This window comes from Sceloporus occidentalis, unplaced genomic scaffold (assembly GCF_023333645.1).
Source record: "Sceloporus occidentalis isolate IW3139 unplaced genomic scaffold, rSceOcc1.0.p SCAF_16, whole genome shotgun sequence".
Classification (NCBI taxonomy): domain Eukaryota; kingdom Metazoa; phylum Chordata; class Lepidosauria; order Squamata; family Phrynosomatidae; genus Sceloporus; species Sceloporus occidentalis.
The window spans coordinates 6,036,364-6,061,772 of NW_028316996.1; the positions used below are offsets into that span (position 1 = coordinate 6,036,364).

Sequence of the window (25,409 nt, forward strand, 5' to 3'; positions counted from 1 at the left end):
TTAACACTTTTTATAAAGTTAATTCAAGATCAGGAGCATCATTTCATAAATATATATTGTAAAGTACCAACTCACTTGCTATCGCTTGTTATGTTATCTGAATTGTCAACCTTGAACTGCTCTTCAGTCAGCCTCCCTGTTGAGGTGTTTAGCGTAAGAAGAGGTATGCCTTCTTGCCAAGTCCATGAGTCCATGATTTGCCTTAATGGAGATGGTAAATGAACTTCATCCTGATCATCTATAACCTTAGAAAATGTTCTGCATTATTGGTGATATAACAACAAAAATGGAAATACACCAAAGGGTGTATTCATTTGCACAGCACCAGTTCACTAACCAATAATTGGCCAAAAATATAAGAATTGTCTTTCCAGGACAGATAGTCTCCCCTGTATCCTCTTGGTGGGGAAATGAGGGCTCTTTGATTGACATAAGCAAGAAATCTCCAACATCTTCATAAAGTTGATGGAAAACCTTAATAGTGTATTAGTTTAACTATTAATTGATATTGATTTCATTATAATCTAGCGCATAACAAGTAAATACAGCATGGTTTTGAAATAAGTATAAAAAACAATAATAGTCTAATAATAGTTTCTAACGGCGTAAAAAACAGGATGCAGTGCTCATAATCTTTTTACAGCACAAATGATTTCAGAAACCTGAAAGAATATATGTGATCTACCAGCCTAACTGGATTAATGCAGTATAACATCCTAAAAATATTGATACTAGCGAAGTGTGTGATTAGTCATAACTGATATAAGATATTATTATATATTTTCCTACAGTTTCTTTGTAACTCTACTCTCTATCTGCTTCACACAAAAATGTTAAAAAACTGGAATACTCAATATATGGTCGCCCACTGAAAAAGGCTTTTTGAAAATAGAAATGGGCTCTTTGAACTTGTCTGTAAAATTTTATCACAGACATGTTTTGTTAACATACCACTGGCTCATATAAGCGACCATTAACTTCAGAAGTCCAATAACATGTTCAAAGATAGGGTGATTCAAATTACAGCCAGATACATGGCTTGTGGAGGGGGCACTGTGCTTTGTTTATTAATAAGCATATATGAATCAATATTAGACGTACAAACAGATGTTTCAAAAGGTGCAGAAAAACCAAGCCCCAATAACCTGGTTCTTTGCAGTCAAGTGGTGGTGTCCCCTGTGGGCCAAGTAGGACCCAACAGAAGAGGGCTCAGGGGCAGCATCTCCCTGCTCCTCTTACAACCACAAGAGCGTGTGTGTGTAGGGGCTGTTACAATGCAGAGCCCAAGGGTCTTGGACCTCTGTGTTGTGAACCACTGCTATAACATACATTTTTTACTGTTTTCAAATATATCCAAAAGAAATCTACCTCTAAAGCTCTTGTATAAAACAAATATTTGACTATTCATCAAGAACAAACACTCAAAATAATTATATTTGCTCTTATAAAAAAAAAAGGTTTGAAGCTGGTTAGTAGTGTAATTTAAATGTAAAAAATGAACATTTTAGGCATGCTATAGGGATGGAGAGGGAAAAATTTGGGAAAAGTACCATTTGTAAATGATTCCATAGATCATCCTGGTCAGCATTTGAGTATGAAAATGTCTTCAAGTATGACTGTGATGAAACAAATGGAAGGCTCATTACTGCTTTAGGAGGTAAAAAAAAATAATTTTGCATAAATGTTTTAAAGCTTAACCTACCACCTTTCCTAATATTACAGAGGTAAATAAAAAAAAATAGTACAAAAGAAAAAGATATTCTAAACTCACACTGATCCCTTTAAGGAAGAGTTTGTCATTGAGGAAGCTGGTTACCATTCGGACAAGTGCAGCACCCTGCAGAAGAAAAATATTTGTGTGCCATGAATTAGGTATATATAAAAGGAAAGTGGGAATAACATAATTTCATCATACAAAACAGTATTTTGTAACATTTACATCATCTCTATGATTTTTTTTTCTGATGTTTTTTAAATGAAGTCAGGGGGAAGAGCTATGCTGTTGAACTGCCTGTTTCTTCCTCGGACATATAGGTGTTTCTTGGTTTTGGAACTGAGTGTAGCATAGAGAGGTGCAGCAAATGGACTTGCAGAAATTCTAAAATGAACTTTTATGATAAAGTAAACAGTTATTGGAGCCATTATTTTCAAATTCTCTTTCTAGATTGTTTATTGACAGAAGAATTGGTTGTATTTTGTGTAATCCTACAGGAAATGTTATATTCAGCCAATGTAAATCTATTTACTTGAGCTGCCTTGCGTAATCACCACATTGTTACTGCAATCATTTCATATTTTTCAAATTATTCTTTATGTTTATTCTGCTTAGCTTGCTTAAAAAAAAATACATATAATACTGTATAGTGAACTGATCATCCTTGTATAATCATAGTATTCATACATTTGACTGACCGACTCATGTCTAGGCACAAAGCCTTCAGTCAGGGGCATCTCTAGGTTCGAAAAAGAACTGGGGCTTAACCCAAAGGGAACTATTATATCCACTGCGATTTGTGCTGTGTGCCAATATTTTTACCAACATCACTGTGCTTATTTATAGTTAAAAAATATTGTATTAAGGATTTGCATTTAAAATGAAGCTACCTAAACAAAGCAGAAAAACAAAAACACAAAATATTCCCACAGTTCTATTTGCTAGCTGCCTTTCAACTTACTTGAGTGCTTGTGGCTTGCCTCCTCATATCAAAATGGTGCCACATGTATCATGGGCAGCCTGCAGGAAGACCCAGGTGTCCCTGTCTCTGTAGTGTCCTGTGCAACTAAAAGGGTTGTATATCCCCCTTTCTCCTACAGAAATGATAGTTCCTCTATCATATGGTTGGGTTTAGTCACCCACTCACTCATACACTAACACACACATTTGTTCTTAAACAATGCACAAACAAATGCACAAACAAATACATCCACACAATCTCTCCCTCTACCAAGTTTCCCCCTCTTCTAGGTATCACAAAGCCTACATTGATGTCCACACATACTAACAGCAAATATTAATGCACACACTCATGCTAACACTATACACTAACATGCACAAACCATATGCTGACATACACAAGCTAGCCCCATATGCTCACACTAATGCCATAACCACAAGCTAACAAAATGCACAAATACACATGCACACACATTAACACCATACACTTACATGCACACAAATTTGTTCTAACGCCATACACCTACACAAATTCACAAACACATAGTGTACATACTATGCATATACATACAGTATATCCTTTCGTTCACTTCCTCTTCTCCTTCCCTTCTCACAGCTGTCCATCAGAGAGCTGCTGCTGTACTACTTAAGGGTAGTAATGGGCCCTCCTGAGGCTGAAGTAAATACTTGGGGCTTCAGCCACCTTAGCCCACCCCTAGCAATACCCCTGCCCTCACTACAAATGTATTATTAAATGAGGACTATTTTTATTTTAGAAGGTGTTGGTAGAGACATGGTTAGGGGCCAGGATTTTACCAATACCTATAGAAAACTATTTGTGTAACTGAATAGGTTAGTCATACAATGTAATACATTTTCTGTTGTTTCTATGCACATAATTGTGACTTTTTGAGTCATAGAACACTGTGATAATCACATCTAAGGAGTTATGAGGGACAGAGGGCTTTGGCTCCCAAACATTACTTAATTGAATAATAAAATCAGCCCTGGCACATATCGGAGCTCTGAAGCTACACCTTTACAACATGTAGCCTCATCCTTAAATGTAAGTAGGAGGTGAAATTAGACACAGTACCAACAATCATGTGCCCAGTGTGCCCGATTGTGGTCCTAAAAAAAAAAGAGACTGTTCCTCAAAATCTGGACACTACAGAGGTATGTATCTGCACTTACATATTTCTTAGGAGGAGCTAGTGTATTTAACAAAATTATAAATTAATCTATAACTAAAAACCCTTTAACCACTTGTTGTACTAGTATTTTAATATATATTTTACATTATCCAAAGACACGTTTGATTTCTCTGACTTTCACCTAAGGCACAGCCAGGACATAAAATGCTAAGTGTCTTTATTACCCATGATACTAAAGTGAATTTCCCATTTAGTATGTTATAACATGCTGGACTGGGCAGCGTTTTAACCAACATGAAAATCTAATGCCAGAGATTGTTTATGACTCAACAATATCTTAAGTCAAGGGTAAGGAAAGTTTAAATTGTGATGGGACAGCAAGATTGCAGCTCCCACATGCAATTTAACAAAACAACGGTAGCTAATATTATAGCTGCCTTAGCAAAAGGAGAGAAATAGAAAAGAAAAAAAATTTATTCATGTGTTCTACATAAGCATAAGAACTAGGATCAGGCATAATCTGGAGCATTTGCACGTTTGAATTTCAACACAGGTAATTTCGTCTTCTTTGTATATCATTTGGAATTCCAGCAGATTTTGTAGCTGGAGTGTGACGGTTGTTGTTTTAGATTAGTCACATACGCACAAGTAAAAATGGACATATAGCGAACACATTTTATAGCACCTGGAAAAATAAGGCATAAAGATATTCATACATGAGTACAGGAACGTCAAAGGAATATGTTCACTAAAATAGGAGGTTAAGAAAATACTTTTTTTTTTAGAGAGACTGCTGTTACTATAGAAAAAACACTTAATGCAATGTGTGAAAAAAACACAGTTTGAATGAAATTATGTGTTAAAATCATAGGAAGAATAATTACCTTGTTATACGTGAACATATCAAATAATGGCATTATATCATCCGTCGTTTGGATGTCCTCTCCTTTCACCGATAAAGCTCTTAGAGTTGTACTGCCATCTCTTTCAAACATGTAGAGTAAGTTGTGCACAAGAAACATTTCATTCTGTAATATGGGTTTAATGTATTAACTATTTATTTATGATAACATGTACTATTATGCCAATGGTTGCTATTGGTTAGCACCACATTTTACACCAATCCAGAGTGACATAAGCCCTGGAGTTTATTATGAATTATCATGGTGTCTCATTTTAATAAACTAAAATATAATAAGGTAGGATGTATTTATGTCTGAGAAGAAACATAACATACACCTATAGAAAGACAATGTAGGGTGACTATTTTGTAAATAAATCAGCAGTCCCTGGAGAGCAAAAAACAACCATATGCACAAGTGCATACCTCCCAAGTCTCCCTATTTCTATTATCTCAAAATGTTTGATGGGTATGCATGTTTCCAAGTGTTCTACAATCCTAAAACACCAGGAAAATTAATGTTCATAAATTAAATTGTGTAAATAAAATATGTATTCAGTTACATAAAAATGTCTCCATAAAGGCCCACTCTTAGCCACGCTTCCTAAAACAGAGGTGTCTCTCTTTGGCCATTTGATATGTTGGGAGGTATACATGAAGTACACATAAAGTGCAAGCATCCCAGAGCTTTTATCATTGCAGATGGGTACATCAGAATTCTGACAATTTCACTGTGTTGTCACCACCATGTTTAAAGGGTATTGAATATGTTAAAATGTTTCACTTGAGCAGAAGTTAATGATGATACTTAACATTAATTAATTCATTGCTTTTATTGTTTTTTCTTTCTATCCTGATTGTTAGCAATCTAATTTTTCTGCTTACTCATAGGAGTCTACAAAAGTAGCACGAAAATAAAATCATAACTTCAAATTTTCCGGCAGAAAAGTTACTCTATAACAAGGCTTATTTTCCCTACATAATGGCCCTTTGTAGATTTTTTATGTTAGTAGGGAGACAGTGAAAACATTTATTTTTCATAAAAGCTGCAACATGCATATGGTGAGAAATGGCTATGTAGAGGAAAAAATCTCTTAGCTGATAAAATTGCATGACTTGCTCCAACAGAGAAAATGCAAGATAATTATCTTCAAGTGATGCTGTACCCTGAAAACGTATCTTGTAAATCTTCAAAGAAACAGCACCTTGTGACATTAAGTTAAAAAAAACCCAGAAAAGAGTAAAGTGATGGGGCTTAAAATGTATCTAAAAATGCTTCCTTTTCAACAGTAATTTTAATGATTTTCTTTGAATCTTCAGGTACCCCTTTTAACCTATACTGCATTGCCATTGGATGGTTTCTCTTCATCAATGCAATATACATGTACAAGAGTGTGCATTTCTTCAATGAAAGGTCTCAGTTCTATATATATATAGATTGATTATGCATATTATCCAACTTATATGAATAGGAACAACTCCCTTGAAAGCACTAAACAATGACTCATACGCACAATGCCAGTGCTGATCTACAGCTATTAGATGTCCAACAGGTATCCCATTTAATATCTACTCACAAGTCTGAATTGAAATACCTCGTTGGCTCTATGATGTGTGGAAATGATATCTACTTAATCCACAATACACTTTTTCTATTCTAGATTGGAATCTAATTTTTACCGCTTTTAACTGTGAAAGAATTCCATCACCAACCATCAGGGTAATAGCATTTAATGGTACTTAATAATATGCCTTATTTGTATGTTCTTTATATCACCATGCTGATCATGCTCATATAACAAATCAGGATAGAAGAGTATAAGTATGGTTAAGCAATTTTATTATATACAGACTGATTACAAAATAAGATCTTCGTAACAGTCCCACATAGCAGTACTTACCAGTTTTAGCTTGGAGTTAATGAAGCTGGCACCTATAAATTCCATATATGATGCAAAGCCTTCATTTAACCATATATCATTCCACCACTTCATCGTAACAAGGTTCCCAAACCACTTAATTAAAAAAAATAAAATTAAAAGAAATGGCATTTTAAGTGTATGTAATCCTTAAAAGAAACAAATCATCAAATCACTACATTAGTAATTTACACGTGCCATCATATTCATGAACTTATGAAATACATATATTTTCTTAAGAAAAGCACTTGATATTTATAGCATTCACCTCCAGAGGCAAGCTACGAGCCACTATATATATATATATATATATATATATATATATATTATAAATAAGGCAAAACAAAAATATATAAATGATATAAAAAATATAATAAAAAAAATAGTTTTAAAAAGTACTACCTTTTGTGGACTACAAATTCCATTAACTGCAGTATCTATATTAATCTGTGTAGCAGTGTCTGTGTGTATGCGCTCTTGGTTTATTTGTTTATTTTAGCTTTTTGTAGGGGAGGTTTATAATAGGGGGCACCTGTGATGAATTATTGATCCGTGTGTATTACTATGGACCGATTGGTAGCATTCTCTGCTTTGTAAAAGAAACCTTGGCATTCAACTGAAAAGGGAAGCTTTCCGATATAACAGGAGGTCTAGCATCTACAGTTAAGTATAAAGACAAGCCCCTGCAGGGAAAGGCTTTCCAGTCAATGTTCCATCTAATTTTTCTTAGGTGGCGTGCGCAGAAAATTTCTCTTGTGCAAAAATTTTCCCAGAGCCAAAATTTTGTGCGCACAATATCCGCGCCGCATAAAGTATTAAAAATATATATATTTTTTTTTAATGTATTTTTTTTTATTGGGAAAAACTGTTGTGCGCACAATTTTTGCACGTGTGCGCTCTCTAAAAAAGCTATGTGCGCGCGCACAAGCGCACAGCTTAGAGGGAACACTGTTTCCAGTCCCTCAACAGGAACCATTCGTTCCAAGTTTATTTTACCCATTGTTGAAGAGGGACCCCACAGTGTCATCAATATATGAGATACATTGTTGGCTAATGGGTCTACTTTGCCAACCACATGTTAAATGTCTGGACTATTCATTTTGTATTTGTTTTCCCCTGAATTCACTAAGTCTACAAACAATTTATTGTAATAGCCTAATGAATTAGGAACTGTATGTTCTGTAAGTGGGCAGTATATTATGGTAAGTGCAGGCTGGGAACTATGTGAAACATAACATGCTGAACTATGCAACTTTTACTTTTATCTAATGCAAACATTGGTAGAGTCTCTTTAACAGCATCAAAATGGAAGACAAAAAAGATTTAGGACATTTTACCACATGCCTGGTGTCCTATCTCATGAGCAACAATCAGGCAGATCAAAGCCTTTGCATCGCTGAATTTCTGATTTGGGTTGTAAATCAATGATGGCTCTTGAAAAGTAATTAAACCCCAGTTTTCCATTGCACCAACACCAAACTTAGGTATCGCCACAAAATCTAGCAGAAAATTAAAAAAAAATGTAATTGTGGGTAAAGATTACATTATTGCAATTACATTAAGAATGTTTACATTAGTGGCAGTTATGAACAGAAATGTAATTGATGATAAATAAAATGGATCCAGTAGCAAACAAATTCTTGTTATTCAAAGTTTAATACAAAATTTATGGAGGAGAGTTTGTAAAAGGTAGCTCATAAAAACACATTTTCAATCAAAAGTTTACAATAAAGCCCTGCCTGATAGCTATTAAAATGCCATGGCTTTAACAAGGTAGAATTCAGGAAATGTAGCTGTTAGTGAAAATGTAACGTTGAAATGAAATAAACTAAATTCTACAAAACTGTACATTATTTCATGGATATCCAAGCATAACCCAAGGTGTCTTACAACTTACTCTTATGTATTAGTCTTGAGAAGTCTTGAATCATTTTGAGTTGTTTTAGTCCATCAATAATGAATAATGGAGTGAAAATAAAATATTTAAGAGACTGATCATTATTCAAATTGCAAAATGTAGAGATAAAAGACTCTCATGTGGAAGTTAGCTTATTTTAACATAAAGTTTTAACATAAAGTCTTAACATTTCACTTTGAAGGCTAGATTGGTAACTTCTCTTTGATATTTCTTGATATAAAAAAAAACACACATACCTGGTGAACGGAACTCTATTTTCATTTTACATAATTTTGCACCTTGAATTTTCTTTGTAATAAAAAGGTAATATACAAGTATTGAAATTATGAGTAGCACATTGACTTTTTATCCTGCTCTGCTTATAATCTTATTTATTAGCAGGGTAGTTTGGTTTGAGCTTTGTAACTTGGTTTGCTACTTGGTATAAGACACTCAGAGAAGTCAGGGAAATTGTAATTGTGTCACCAGGGCACAATGTGAAGGCATAATCGTAGTATTAAAACATATAAATCACTGAACTGCTTTACTTTTCTTTTTTTTTTTTTTTTTTTAAATAAGTAAAACATGGAATTGTGCTTTTTTTCCCCCAGATGGCCTTTAACATTTTATTTCTACTCTGTAAAAGAAAATGTTATATGTAAAAAAAAAAAAAAAAAAAAACTAAATATTTTTTTTTTCTTTCTATGTTAAGTGTATGCACCACTTCTTATTATTTTTTCCCAAAAGTATTTTGGAAAAAATAAACCTTACCTGTTTTTTGAAGAGGGTATGTGACGTTTAATAAATCTTCCATATACGAAAGTATCGGCCCAGCGATACTCAATGCAAAACTGGCATATCCTTTTTGTACAGCTTCTTTACGGGCCCAAATTCGAATCTATGTAATACAAAATCACTTAGGACACTGCAATGTTTTAACATACTTTATAAAATCCGTTTTGGAAATATTATGAGAATTGATTGATGTCTAAGAGTTAACATTTTTGTCAAAATATACTAATTATGACTCTAGAAAAAAATATGAATTGGTTGTATGATGAAATTTGTATTCATCTAACACATACTAATGCTATTGGGTTTTTTTTCTAAACAGTTCTTTTAAACGAACAAATGAATCTAACCTGAAAGCAGTGGTCTAGATCAGATTAAAAACAAAAATAATTCATATTGGAGTTAATTTTTCATTGACTCCATAGCATTTTATTGCATGCAAAAAGGTTAAGGCTTTATTATGGTATTGCACTTTCCCATGCCTTCTTTTGTTGAAAGCTCATGTGCTGTAGCGTTCTGTTCAAATGAAAGGAATCAATAAGATTGTTTGCCTAGCATTCAAGTGATTAGCTGACACCACTCTTATTGCTTTCTATGGGAGCTGGGATCTTAATCAGGGCCGGCCCGACAATGGAGCCAAGTGGGGCAACCGCTCCAGGCGGCACTTTTGAAGGGGCGGCACTTTGCCGCCCCAAGCCCTTTTTTTTTTAAAAGCGAAAGAGAGCGAAAGGGGCGCCGAGTGGTTTTCGCTTACCAAGCTGTCAGTACCCGCTCGGCGCCCCTCTCTCTCTCCTCTGCGGCGAGTCTTCCTGTTCGGTCTCGGTGCCGGCTTGTAATGCTGAGTGCCGGAAGATTCGGCATTACAAGCCGGCACCGAGACCGAACAGGGAGACTCGCCGCAGGACTGCTGAAAGGTAAGTACAAGGGGGGGGCGGGGGAGAGAAAGGGTAGATAATGGGGGGGGGCGGCAGGGACGGAGGGAGAGGAAGGTAGATAAGGGGGGGGGGGGCGGCATTTTAAAATTCGCCCCAGGCGGCATTTTGCCTTGGGCCGGCCCTGATCTTAATGATTTCAGTGAAAGGACTTCAGCTCATGTACAGCTCAGCCCTAGCAGATCAGGATAAAGGTGTCTGGGTTGGCCCTTCGTAATGCAGAGTGCAGTGGGCGAGTTGAAACTAAAAGTCTCCTGCTTTGGTGAATAAACTGCTACCTTAAAGCAGAATGTCTGCGAATGTCTGATTGTTACTACATGTGAATAACAACCTGTAAATGGATGCAGACTAATTGTAAAAATTATCTATTTGCACCTTAATGGAAAGCATTGCAGACTGCAAACGATAACGAAATTAAAACACTACAATACTACAAACTTAATTTTATTTCAGCGTAAAAACAAAAACTTACATTGCTGATTTAATTTACAATAGAACCAAGAACATCTGCCTATTTCAAAGCTGTTTTTATTTCTAAGATATTTAAAACAAGGGTTTTGCAATATCCTAAATACCAGATATAACATTCCTTACTCAGCAGGACAGCCGTCTAATCTTCCTATTGTTTTGATGCTTATTTTATGCCTGTTCTCTCTAGAGTAGTAAAGCTGTTAATACTTTACTTTAAAATGGTGTGTGTGTTTTGCACTTTTTTCTTTTTTTCTGTTATCTTAACAGTAAGATTTGAGTAACATTTTCAGCCAAGGCTGCCTTAATTAACCTTTGAGGGCCATGTTTTTGTTCTTAAAAGTAGCAAAGAACTGACATGCTGAGCTTAATGGTTTACACCGATTCGACACTGAAACTCTTGGGATGTATTTTATGTAAATATGCAGGAGCTAAACAATGGTTTTTGTTCCGTACCACCTCCTGTTAACTGGGGGCATTCACTGATGGTGGCATTCCATAAGCTATGTCATGTAATTGAAATGGAATAGTTGGGGATAAAAAAACATTGAAGGTGCAAAGGAATAGGATAAATTAAATAAGTTCTAGATCATAGTGTGAAAGAGAAAATGTTTTGCTGTACTCATGTTGGATGCAATGGTGTTTCTTTTAGGGTTGCATAGGGAACCATTAAGACTGATCCTCAAGTTCAAAGAGACCTACAATTTCTATACATCTGGTGTTCTAGCATGAAACAGATCTCCAGGTATCCCTTGATCCCCACATATCATATCTCAATACTTTTAATTAGTTCCATAGCAAAGAATCACATGAAAGCCTGAAAAATAATTCTGTGCCATGTGAGTTATGTTTCCTCTTTCAAGTAAAGCAACCAATAACTTCACATTGGACAGATACTGTTCCATAATGATAGGAAAACTGATATTGGCTGAAAAAGGGGTTTTAGCTAGACTTGGGCACCAGGGGGCTCTTCGTTTTCGTCTTCGTACTTGTCTTCGGAGAAAAAAACCCTTCGTATTCCGCGAATATTCGCCCGTTCCTGTCTTCTTTTCGGGCGAATATTCGTGGCCATTCTTCGTGCTCGTTTCATCTTCGTTTTCTCCCGGCTGCGTAGCAGGGGTTAATACGGGGTTAAGAACACATCGGAGCAGCAGCAGCAGCAGATGCGTTCGCGTCGTGAAGGTACGTGTGTGCGACTCTATTGGTCGCCGGAAGGGGGCTGGTCTGGCATCAACAAATGAATTGCAGAACTGCAGAATGTACCTCATTCGTTGATGGCAGGCGAGCCCCCTGCCGAAACGACCAATAGAGTTGCACACACGTACCGAGGTGTACTGTACACAAAATGACCTAGACAAATGCTCCAAGGAACTTGGCCTCCTTTTTATCATACACAGTCACACATCCATAGATGTTTAATAAAAGAATAGGGATTATTTTACATTTTTAAATAGATTTTGGACCACTTGTAATGCATGCCTAACATTTGCTACCTATTTATAATGGCATACTTTGCAACAACCCAACTTTTACTGGACAGGACTGGAAAAAAGCAGGACTGTCCACAAAAATGTTGGGTGTGTTTGCTGGTATGCGAATGGAAAAATGTTGGACAAGAACTAAAAAATAGCTTAGGGTTAATGTACAGTTATTTTTAAGATTATTAGCAGTGCACTGGTTTGGTTAAAGATGTATTATGTCTAAATAATAATTTAATTTTAATGGGTTTATTTAATTTTATTTTAAAGTTATATTTATTATTATTTACTTTATTATATTTATTTAATGTTGTAGTGCTACCCTACCCAGCTATACCTATGTGCACTAGCATACCTAGTTTAGCTAAATTTGATGGGACAGGAAAAAAGCAGGACTGTCCCTGAAAAAGTTGGGTCTGTAGGCAGCTATGTGGATGGAAAAATGTTATAGAGTGAAGTGTGAGTTATAGCGTTAATGCTAGTGAGTGTAGAAATAAAGGCCAGGGCAAATAACAGGAGGAAAGGTCATTGTGATTTGTGAATTGTACATGTGTGTGTTATGTGTATTATGTGTTATGTCACTGTGTTATTTGTGTTATTGTGTGTGTTATGTTTGGTAGGTTGTGTATCGGACAGAAAAAAATGAAATGGAAATGGAAAAGGCGAATGAGTGGGCAATTGGCGACCCACTCACCTGTTTCACCCCAGGGCAAAGCATCCAAACAACTGTCAGTCCTAGACGTTTGGCAGCGGACTTACAGAACTCAGACACAAGGCCCTAGCGTAAGCTGGCTACACCGGCGGAGGTAGCAGGCGTTGCCACACCGCAAACAGACGCAGCCAGGAGGGGAGAAACTGCCCTTACCATTAGGGACATTATGGGTATGACTCTAGCCAGGAAGCGAACTGGCAGAGAAGAGATGCTGGCACCACCAGCAGCAGCAGCATTGGGAAAGGCGAATGAGTGGGCAATTGGCGACCAGCTCACCTGTTTCACCCCAGAGCAAAGCATCTAAACACTGTCAGTCCTAGACGTTTGGCAGCGGACTTCCAGAGCTCAGACACAAGGCCCTAGCGTAAATTGGCTACACCGGCGGAGGTAGCAGGCGTTGCCACACCGCAAACAGACGCAGTCAGGGGGGAGAAACTACCCTTACCATTAGGGACATTTTGGGCATGACTCTAGCCAGGAAGGGAACTGGCAGAGAAGAGACGCTGGTACCACCACCACCAGCAGCAGCAGCATTGGGAAAGGCGAATGAGTGGGCAATTGGCGACCCGCTCACCTGTTCCACCCCAGGGCAAAGCATCCAAAGACTGTCAGTCCTAGGCGTTTGGGAGCGGACTTCCAGAACTCAGACACAAGGCCCCACCGCAAACACGTGCAACCAGGGGGAGAAGCTACCTTGAACATTTTGGACATTTGAGGCATGACACTAACCAGGAAGCGAACTGGCAGAGAAGAGACGCTGGCACCACCACCAGCAGCAGCAGCATTGGGAAAGGCGAATGAGTGGGCAATTGACGACACCGTGAGCGCTGTGGACTCAGTATGTTTCCAGTCATAGAAAACACGCGCTCACTTTGAACAGTGGTTGGCGGACATGATAGAAGCTGCTGCGCAACCCATGAGAGTGCAGGCCACACACTCTTCTTTTCATCCCAGTAGCTAAGAGGATCAACAAAGCCTCACGGTTTTCAAGGAACACATCCGTCTTGCTGCCTAGATGGGAGAACACTGGGATTACCTGGGCCAGACTGGCAGTGTTTGATCTTAAATTTTCTGTGGCATCCCTGAATGGTTTAAGGACTGCCACTAGCTAGGCGATCACTGTCCAATCCTCCCTATTCAATGGAGATGTAATCTGTGACAGGGCCAGGCTAGCTGGCTCATATGTCATATGAAGTTTAGCCGGGTCACGGAGCACTTTTGTGTCCGGTTCTGCATACCGTGACCCGGTAATATATTATATTGTGTTTATTGTGTAACCGGCCCAGAGACTGATGTGGATTCAGCCCCAGCCTTCAAAGAGACGATCCTATAATCTGGCTGGGGCTCTTAATCAGCCAACACAGCCCTGTCTGCCCAGACGGCACCCGCACTACAGGGGGGATAACACAGGTGGGGGAACCCATTGTATTCCGTAATCCCCTCACCTGATACATCCCTTGTATACTGACGGGATTTGTGATGGGATGTGGTTGATGGGATTGGGGGTTGGGTTTGGTGCTCATTGCATTGAGATTGTATAAAGTTCTCTGTGTTTGTAATAAAGAGAGTTCTTCTTGGTTTACTACGAATGGTGGTCTGGATGATCCGTGGATAGCTGAGTGCGATCCGTATGAGGGACTGACTGGTGATTCCTCAGCCCTCAAACAGGGGGACCCAGCCTTGGGTACGGTGACCCTGTAACATTGGTTGGCAGCGGTGGGAAGAATCCCACGACTTGGGTGAAATCCAAACCACCAACTGGGATTGCAGACGAGAGACACCAAGAGAGCTCCTGGAGGTTTGTAGCAAAGGAAAGGCTACTCTGATTGCGGACTGCAGAGAGATGGACCGGCACCAGGATGCCCCAGAGGAGAGCCTCGGACTGAGTGCTCTACAAAAGAACATTCTATGGCACCTATCCCTGTACCCAGGAGGGGCTACATCGGAGCAAGTGACGGCGGTGATTAAAATGTGTCACCAGGAACTGAGCCAGAGTGGGTCTGTATCTCCCAGACTAGGGGAACAGAACACCAAAATATCATACCAGGATATCCAACCCTTCCAAGAACCAGAGGGTGAGACAGACCGGGTTACAGCCGAGGTGTGTGAGCTGGAACACCAGCAGAGGCAGTTAGAGTCTGCGCCTGCAGACTGGAGGGATGATTTCTCCCATCCCCACTTCGAATCATACTGGGCACAGTACTGGACAATGTGGGATCTACGAGTTCCACTCCTGGGGGAGAACCCATTGCCGGAGTGGGAAGAAGAATTGAGAGGTCTCATATATGCAGAGCTCGACCTCCAGAGCCACTACCAGGGATTCTCCCAGCAGTTAGCAGGTGAAGACCACAGCGACCCTCTGATGCTGTATTGCCCCGTCGACCCAGGACTGATATATGATGCCTTCCAATTTGACTCGTCCTTCGGAAGCCCCTGCCAGTACCGCAGGGATACAATCTGGGACAACCGTGCAGAAGTCCTGGTTTATGCTATTCCCCCCGAGCTGGAGGCTGTTATGGATTGCCTGGTCCAAGAGGAATGGCAGCTCGAGAGGGACTATAAAGAATTGCTGCGGAGAGTGGAGCTTCAGGAGTTACAAGGAGACTGGGAGCATGGTACTACAACTTGCGGGAGTGGGACCGAGGTCCTCTTCACCTACTCCTCGGCCCCTGGCCTGGTGAGAAGAACCGAGGTCCTCGCCAGCAAAAAGAAGCGGAGGAGGAAGCCAAAAGCTCCGACCCATGTCCCCACCAACAACCCTGGCTGCTCTACCCCGGCAGAAGAGATGACTGTCCCCACCGCCCGAGTGTCATAAAGCAAGTACTTACCCCAGCCATCGTTCCCACGCTGACATCTCTGCTCCTTCCCGGCTTACTGACACAGCAGCAAGCAGGGCCTCTCCAGCTACACTCCCACGCAGCTGCAGCCGGAGGTTAACAGGAGGGAGGGGGCGCTCGCTCCGTTGCCAGGGAGACGCGTCTCTCTCTAGCTGCCGGCAGAATCCAGTGAGACGCAGGACACGCTCCACCGTTGCCATAGCAACACGTTTCAAATACTGACGTCATTTTGGCGCCAAATTCGAACGTATTTAGACGCTTCAGTCCCAGTATCCTTTGCTGAAGTATCAGTTGAAGTTGGATTCCTATACCGAAGCGTTCTCTGTGTTTTGACCCTTTGTGTACCAGACCCTATTCTCGCTTACTGACCATTATCTATTTGCTGCCTGCCTCTGACCCCCTGCTTGTTTTTTGACTCTGCCTCCGCTCGTGCCCTATTGTACCTCGCCTGGATTTGTGTCCTGTGTGTATTGGAGTTTTTTGCTATTAGGAACCTTTCACTTACCAGCTCACTTCCGGATAGTGACAGTATACTTCAGCCATTACTATGGTTCCTGCAGGACTCCAAGCCACACTTTCAGATATGAACGACAAGATGGAGAAGCTGGCCCAAATGATGATGGACATGCAAGCTCAATATGGAAATCTTCATAATGAAGTAGCTGACCTCAAAAACCAAGTTGCTGCTCCTATTAACCCTTCTCCACCACCTGCTCCCTCCGTTGCAGCTCCAGAGTTAGGACCGTCGTTTGAACCCCAAGTTCCTTTACCAACCAAATTCTCCGGAGACCGAAAGACTTTCCGTGCATTTATTACTAATTGCGAACTCATTTTTTCTGTTAAACCACGTACTTATAATTCTGACTCCGTGAAGATTCGTTCAATGATTTTGTTAATGGAGGGTGAACCTGCAAGTTGGGCACATCGTTTATTATCTTCAAATGATCCTGTTATTCATAATTACACCTCCTTTATTGCTACTTTGTCCTCATTATACGATGACCCACACCTCCACTCCTCGGCATGTTCAGCTATCCGTACCTTATCGCAAGGCCGCCGTCCAGTGGAGGAGTACATTACCGAGTTCCGATGCCTCGTTGCAGATACTAAATGGAACGATTACGCCCTTGCTGACCAATTTCGCCTGGGTCTTTCGGATGCTGTTCGTGACGAATTGGCTCATGGCCAAGTTCCCGATTCACTTGAACCTCTGATGGCTTTGGCTCTTTCTATTGATCGGAGATTGCGAGAACGTAGGGCCGAGAAACAACGTCCCTGGACTCCCTCATGGAGAACATCTATGCCTCGTTCACAGGATCCTACTCCTACACCCTCACCTCTATCGGAGGTGGAACCTATGCAGATCGGGCTAGCCAGATCTTCTCTGTCCGTTCAGGAAAAGAACAGACGTAGGGACAATAATTTATGTTTATATTGTGGAGCGGATTCCCATCTCCTGTCGGCCTGCCCTATCTGTCCTAAATCACCTAGAGGTGAGTCCAGAAACAGATCCTATTGTATTTCGTCCATACTTCTGGAGACCGCTACTCACCTATCTGTTCCTCTGCGTTTACAGTGGGGATCTCATCAACTTCATCTCCAAGCCATCATCGATTCCGGGGCAAGCAGCAATATAATTGATAAAGAATACCTCGCCAAACAGAAGATCCCTACCTCTTCTAAGAAACATGAGGTATTTATCCAGACCATTGATGGCTCACCCATGTCTTCCGGACCAGTGCATTTAGAAACTGTCCCACTCACCTGTTCTATAGGGAATAGGCATACAGAGAGAATAACCTTTGATGTCATCAATTCCCCTTTATTTCCATTAATCTTGGGCCTGCCCTGGCTCAAGCAACATGATCCCGTCATTCATTGGACTACAGGACAAGTAACATTTTCCTCTCCGTTCTGCATCCGCCATTGTCTCAGTACTGCACATATTTCTCTTCAAACGTCCCCTACTGTATCCAGAACCTCCATACCGGGTTTGCCTTCATGCTATATGGAATTCCAGGACGTGTTTGATGAGAAGGGAGTTGAATGTCTTCCGCCACACCGTTCATACGACTGTCCTATAGACCTCATACCTGGATCTAAAATTCCTTACGGCCGTATATATCCCTTGTCGGAATCAGAACTGAAAGTACTGCGAGATTACCTCGACGAACACCTAGCCAAGGGTTTTATTCGTCCATCCACCTCTCCGGCCGGGGCAGGAATATTCTTTGTAGGAAAGAAGGATGGGGGTTTACGGCCCTGCGTGGACTACAGAGAACTAAACGCTATAACCATAAAAAATCGATACCCTCTTCCTCTCATCCCGGAACTATTCGAACGTTTAAAGCAAGCCGCTATTTTCACTAAACTAGATCTACGAGGAGCATATAACCTTGTGCGTATTAAAGACGGTCATGAGTGGAAGACTGCATTTCGTACTCGTTATGGACACTTCGAATACTTAGTGATGCCCTATGGACTATGTAATGCTCCAGCTACCTTTCAAAACTTTGTCAACGATATTTTCCGGGATTTATTAGATACTTTCATGGTTGTCTATCTTGATGATATATTGATCTTTTCCGCTACCCTCCAAGAGCACCGCAGCCATGTACACCAGGTTCTTTCACGTCTTCGTGCCCACCGTTTGTTCGCCAAAATAGAAAAATGCAAGTTTGAAACTAATAATATAGACTTCTTGGGATTTCACATTTCATCCAAAGGCATCGAAATGGACAAAACTAAAGTGAAGGCCATTGAACAGTGGCCACAGCCTCAATCACGTAAAGATGTGCAACGATTCCTTGGATTTGCTAATTTCTATAGGCGTTTCATTCATAACTTTTCCAGAGTCGTCCTTCCTCTCACAACCCTAACATCCAAAAATACCAAGTTTTTATGGAGCACAAAGGCCGAGGAGGCTTTCGCCACGCTTAAACAAAGATTTACCTCTGCTCCTATACTGGTACATCCCAATTCTGATCTGCCTTTTATTTTGGAGGTAGACGCCTCTACAGTAGCGGTGGGGGCTATCCTTTCTCAAAGACAAGGACCTAAAAATCTACTTCACCCTATAGCATTTTTCTCTCGCAAACTCTCACCGGCTGAGAAGAATTACGACATAGGCGATCGTGAGTTGCTATCAATAAAGTGTGCACTAGAGGAATGGAGACATCATCTCGAGGGGTCTCGACATCCGTTTGTTATCTTTACCGACCACCGCAATCTGGAATATCTTCAACGAGCCAAGAGACTACGACCTCGTCAGGCGCGCTGGTCTCTTTTTTTTACAAGATTCAATTTTCACATAACTTACAGACCAGGAAGTAAAAATGGCAAGGCTGACGCTTTATCTCGCCAATACGTCAATGAACAGGATGACCCCAACACCACCCAACCAATAATTCCCCCGAGACATTTTTTGGTCACCAAGAAAGATTTTATTAGCTCCCTGAGGGACTACTTCAAATTCAGAGTTCATCGTCCTACAGTTCAACCGTTGCAGAGGAAAGGAGGACTCTTTTACCATCAAAATAAATTGATAATACCTCCACCTTTTGTGACCGACGCTCTCCGCATCTGCCATGACGCCCCGTTGGCAGGGCATCCAGGGATCTCAGGAACGCTCAGTTTGCTTCGCCGTCGCTTCTGGTGGCCTAACATGGCAATGAATGCAAAAGACTATGTGAACTCATGCCAAGTTTGTGCAAGGAACAAGACCTCACACCAATGCCCTCCGGGATTGTTACAAATTATTCCCACTCCCCAATCGCCATGGTCCTCCGTATCAATGGACTTTATAGTGGAATTACCTTTATCTAACGGATATAATACCATCATGGTTGTTGTAGACAGACTGACCAAAATGGCGCATTTCATACCACTGAAACACCTCCCATCAGCAACTGAGACAGCTGACATGTTCATAAGAGAGATTGTTCGCTTACATGGAGTTCCTCTCCAAATACTGACTGACCGGGGTTCTCAGTTCACTTCAAAATTCTGGAGGTCATTTTGTAAAGGGTTGAAGATTGAACCAGCCCTATCTTCTGGTTATCACCCTCAAACTAATGGTCAGACGGAGCGAATAAATCAAAGTCTAGAACAATATATTCGTTGTTTCACATCTTACCTCCAATCGGACTGGTCCTCTTTGCTACCTATGGCAGAATTTGCACACAATAACATTAAGAACTCATCAACACAAGAAACCCCGTTCTTTCTGCTATACGGTTATCATCCTCCTGACCTACCTATATCTATAACCCCAGTAATGGTGCCAGAGGCGGCGAAAAGACTGCGAATAATACATAAAGCATTACGTATGGCAAAACAAAATCTGACGATTGCTCAACAACGATATAAGGGTCAAGCGGATAAACATAGACGTACTGGCCCTGACTATCAACCCGGGGATAAAGTATGGTTATCTACTCGAAATATGAAACTAGCCATACCCTCTTTAAAGTTGGGACCCCGATTTATTGGTCCATATACCATCACTCACCGTATTAACCCAGTCACTTATCGACTTGCGTTACCGCCATCTGTCAAAATCCATCCGGTTTTCCACACCTCTCTGCTCAAACCAGTTATTGCCAATAGACTGGCCACACGGTCTTCCTTACCTCCTCCTCCTGTCATTGTTGAAGGTTATCCTGAATATATCGTTCAAGACATTTTGGATTCCCGTCTTAGGGGAGGCCGTTTGTATTATTTAGTGGATTGGGAGGGTTACGGACCTGCTGACCGTTCCTGGGAACCGGCCTCTTTAGTTCACTCACCTGTCTTGGTTCGTCGGTTTCACAGGAGTTACCCCTCTAAACCTGGTCCTATCGGTTCCCGGAGGTTACCGTTCGGGAGGGGGTACTGTCATAAAGCAAGTACTTACCCCAGCCATCGTTCCCACGCTGACATCTCTGCTCCTTCCCGGCTTACTGACACAGCAGCAAGCAGGGCCTCTCCAGCTACACTCCCACGCAGCTGCAGCCGGAGGTTAACAGGAGGGAGGGGGCGCTCGCTCCGTTGCCAGGGAGACGCGTCTCTCTCTAGCTGCCGGCAGAATCCAGTGAGACGCAGGACACGCTCCACCGTTGCCATAGCAACACGTTTCAAATACTGACGTCATTTTGGCGCCAAATTCGAACGTATTTAGACGCTTCAGTCCCAGTATCCTTTGCTGAAGTATCAGTTGAAGTTGGATTCCTATACCGAAGCGTTCTCTGTGTTTTGACCCTTTGTGTACCAGACCCTATTCTCGCTTACTGACCATTATCTATTTGCTGCCTGCCTCTGACCCCCTGCTTGTTTTTTGACTCTGCCTCCGCTCGTGCCCTATTGTACCTCGCCTGGATTTGTGTCCTGTGTGTATTGGAGTTTTTTGCTATTAGGAACCTTTCACTTACCAGCTCACTTCCGGATAGTGACACCGAGTAAGTGGCACAATCCCCCTCACCAAACCCTTATCTATGCTCGTAGAAGCCAGGGCCCCAGATTGTCCCCCTGATTTCCCGAGTGTCCTGGGAGAAGTCCGGGTCACTGCCCCAGAGGTTCCCACTGAAGTCCCCGGTGACCCGGTAGAGGCACCGTTCCCTAACCTAGCGAGGACGCCAGAGGGGCTGCCGAGTTCCCTGGGTCCTCTCAGTAGCCTGGCGCAGGCCCTGGTTCCTATCCCTGTGTTCTCCGAAGTGATCCCTGGTTCCCGAAGTGTCCTCCTAGAAGCCCAGGTCACTGTCCCAGAGTGTTCCTCTGACTCTCCCCGTGCCCAGGCAGAGGCACCTGTCCCAGAGAGGAAGATCGAGGGTCTGCTTAACCCTCCCGGTGGTCCAGTATTGGCACCTGTCCCTGCCCCGGAGTATTCCCCTGGGTCCCCTGAGTACCCCGCAGAGCTGCTTAGCTTGCCCAATAACCCTGTAAGGGCACCTGTTCCTGTCCCAGAGTGTCCCCTAGGTCACTCCAGTGTCCCGGTAGAGGCCTCGCTTACTACCTCTACGTGTTTCCCTGGTTCCCCGAGTGCCCCCGGCCCGATCAGCAGGGCTTTCCTTCCATGCAACCGCCCTGGCCTGGCAGCTGCCCCAGACTCAGTTCCCAAGACTAGGGAGCAAGAGTCCCCACGTGCCCCTGTACCCCGGTGAGGGGGATAGCCATGTGCCCCCGGCTGAGCTGGGACTGTCCTCCAATTCAAAGAGGACTAATGACTATCCTTTTGGGCAACCAGGGCCCTGGCCCACCTTCAATGGATGATTCTGACAAAGGGGGCCATGAACTAAGGCCTGCACCTTTGAACTTTGTCCACTCGGACAGCCTGCAGCAGACCCGTGTGGATCTGCCTGGTCTGCCGGACCGTTGGTCAAGGGGGAGATCTGTGACAGGGCCAGGCTAGCTGGCTCATATGTCATATGAAGTTTAGCCGGGTCACGGAGCACTTTTGTGTCCGGTTCTGCATACCATGACCCGGTAATATATTATATTGTGTAACCGGCCCAGAGACTGATGTGGATTCAGCCCCAGCCTTCAAAGAGACGATCCTATAATCTGGCTGGGGCTCTTAATCAGCCAACACAGCCCTGTCTGCCCAGACGGCACCCGCACTACAGGGGGGATAACACAGGTGGGGGAACCCATTGTATTCCGTAATCCCCTCACCTGATACATCCCCTGTATACTGACGGGATTTGTGATGGGATGTGGCTGATGGGATTGGGGGTTGGGTTTGGTGCTCATTGCATTGAGATTGTATAAAGTTCTCTGTGTTTGTAATAAAGAGAGTTCTTCTTGGTTTACTACGAATGGTGGTCTGGATGATCCGTGGATAGCTGAGTGCGATCCGTATGAGGGACTGACTGGTGATTCCTCAGCCCTCAAACAGGGGGACCCAGCCTTGGGTACGGTGACCCTGTAACATAATCCCAATATTGCGCTCTAAGGCAAGATTATGGATTGCCCTCTGCTGCTCCAAAATCCTCTCCAGCATGTCTAACGTGGAGTTCCACCGTGTACTGACAGTAACAGTAGGCACAGCACTAGTGGTGGTAGAGGCGGTGGGGGTGGTGGTGGTGGTGTTGGTTTTCCCTACGAAGGAATGAGATCGCTTTGGTTTGGGACCCCTCTGAGTCTTGCTGCTAATTTGGCTCTGCTTGGTACCTTGCATGCTGCTTGTGGATGGGGAAGATGCTGCTTGGGGCAAAAGGCACTTCTTTTTACTCACTGGGCTAGTAGAAGTACTAGTTGTGCTACCCTTTAACTTTGAACGTGCTTCTGGTGCTTTAGGCTTTCCGTAAAAAAACAAAGAGCTTGTGGGCCTAGCCGCACTTCTACTGCCTGCTTTTGGTGCCTTTCCTTTACTTGATGATCCTTCAAGCAATGCTTCCCCAAATGATAAGCGAGAGCTTGGCCTACTTGGGCGACTACACTGACGCAAAGGCTGCATCTTTGAACTGGTGGTGGTTCTGGTGGTGCTGGTGGTGGTGGTGGTAGATGGAGCTTGTCCCTCCTTAGTCCCAAAAGGAGGATCCATTTCAAATTTTGTGTTGTGTGTGTAGTGTAGTGTTTAAAAAAACTTAAAAATAAAAAAAAAAGGGGGATAAAAAAATTGAAGACTTTTAATTTACACGGGCCTAAGAGCCTATCCTACTACTATGCTAAACCTAAAGCTATATTAGTATTCTAGTCTAACTCTAGGCAGACGCCCTCAAGCCCACTAAGCTAAAGTGAGGTTAGCATGAGGTTAGAATGTCACAGCAAAACAGTTAGCTTCACTGCTTGCTGAAACACACAGCACTTATGCGGCTGCACTCACTAGCCCAACAAGTTCACTTCACTGATGGACTGAGGTGAGCAAAACACTAAGGGTACTTTTAATAAAATTAAAATAAAATGTAAAATAAATGAGAAAATCTTTGCAAAACAGTTAACGTCACTGCTTGCTGATCAAAAAAGAACACAGCACTTATGCGGCTACACTCACTAGCCCAACAAGTTCACTTCACTGATGGACTGAGGTGAGCAAAACAAATGAAATAAAATGAAATATTATTAATTAAGAAAAATTGACTTGGTCTCTTGCTGTTGCTAAAACAAAGCACAAACTATAGAGCTACAGCACCAGTACTAATAAGATTAGCTGAACTATAAGCTAGTAGTAATTAGTAATTATATTTATAGCTAATTTAATTAACTATTAAGATAAGAATTATAGAATTATTGATATTAATGATTTTAGATTAGACACTAGTAGATGTCTTGAATGTCTACAGTACACTCTACACTAGTATACTATTACTAACTATAGTATATATAACTGACAAATATATATATATATAATTTTATAATGTATTCAATTATTAATATTACTGATTTTAGATTAGACACTAGTAGATGTCTTGAATGTCTACAGTACACGCTACACTAGTATACTATTACTAACTATAGTATATATAACTGACAAATATATTTATAATTTTATATGTATTCAATTACCGTATTTGCTCGATTATAAGACGACCCTGATTATAAGACGACCCCCCAAATCTGAATGCCTTATACCCCTATATGCCACTCTGGCATTAAGGGGGTTAAAAAGGCATATTATGGGGCAGAGTGGCATATAGGGAGGTTTAAGGCATTTCAGGAGGCAGAGTGGCATATAGAGAGTTAAAAAGGAATTTATGGAGGCAGAGTGGCGTATAGAGAGTTAAAAAGGCATTTCTGGAGGCAGAGTGGCATTAAGGGGGTTAAAAGGCATTTCATAGAACACTCTGCCTCCGGAAATGCCTTATGCCCCCATTTAACAGTCCCTCCCCCTCCCTCCTCCAAACTGTCATGTAGCCGGGGCAGCGTGTAGAGCTCTACGCATAGAGAACTTACACTGCGGCCGGAAGGAGGTGTGGCTAGCAGCGGGGGTTGTCTGCGTCCATCGTGCAGACCTTCCCCGACTGTCAGAGAGAATTCCCCGCACCGGTGCCGCACTCTGATCTCTGACAGCCGGGGAAGGTCTGCACGATGGACGCAGACAACCCCCGCTGCTAGCCACACCTCCCTACGCTGCCCCGGCTGCACACCGGGGACTCAGAAGCACTGGTAAGTGGGGCGGGGGATCTGGATCTTAGTCGTCTCATAGTCAGACCTATTTGAGCACTCAACAGCACTACACAGTTGATGACAGACAAATTCAATAAAAAAGTAATTAAAATTAATAAAATTATTATTATTAAATATTATTAATTCAGTAGAACTGAAGTGAGGAAGAGTACACTGTGAGAAATGGCAGGCTGAGGCTTACCAGTCTCACACAGAACAGAACAATCTCTCTGTAACGCTTGGAGGCAGCACAGCAGTGTTGCCAAAGCAGTCACAGCGAAAAATGAATGGATCTCTCAGGCAAGCTCTGGTCTTATAAAGGCGGTTTCAGAAATTCAAAAAACAGCAGCACAGGCATTGGACGAGACCCTTAGCGTGACGTCACAAGAGTGAGCTGATTGGAGAGACGAGGATCAGCTCACTCCTGTTTGAAATTTTGGCGGCTGCGCGGCAAAAACGAAGACGATCACGGAGAATCTTCCATTCTTCGTGGTGTGTGTCTTCGTCTTCTCCTACGTTTTGCCGGCACTGTATTCTCTTCGGCGTGTCTTCGGCACGAACAAA

General features: G+C 42.0%; 1 protein-coding gene across 1 annotated transcript in view; it reads right to left on the minus strand.

The window, feature by feature from the left end:
- LOC149302966 (aminopeptidase Q-like) overlaps positions 1 to 25,409 on the minus strand; it is a 50,843-nt gene that overhangs the window by 10,616 nt on the left and 14,818 nt on the right. The window contains exons 4-9 of the mRNA XM_089481726.1: positions 9,317 to 9,443; positions 7,993 to 8,147; positions 6,631 to 6,744; positions 4,713 to 4,856; positions 1,772 to 1,837; positions 76 to 245 (exon numbers count right to left, since the gene is read on the minus strand). Coding sequence (XP_089337852.1) covers positions 76 to 245; positions 1,772 to 1,837; positions 4,713 to 4,856; positions 6,631 to 6,744; positions 7,993 to 8,147; positions 9,317 to 9,443 — 776 coding nt within the window. The remainder of the gene's footprint in view (positions 1 to 75; positions 246 to 1,771; positions 1,838 to 4,712; positions 4,857 to 6,630; positions 6,745 to 7,992; positions 8,148 to 9,316; positions 9,444 to 25,409) is intronic.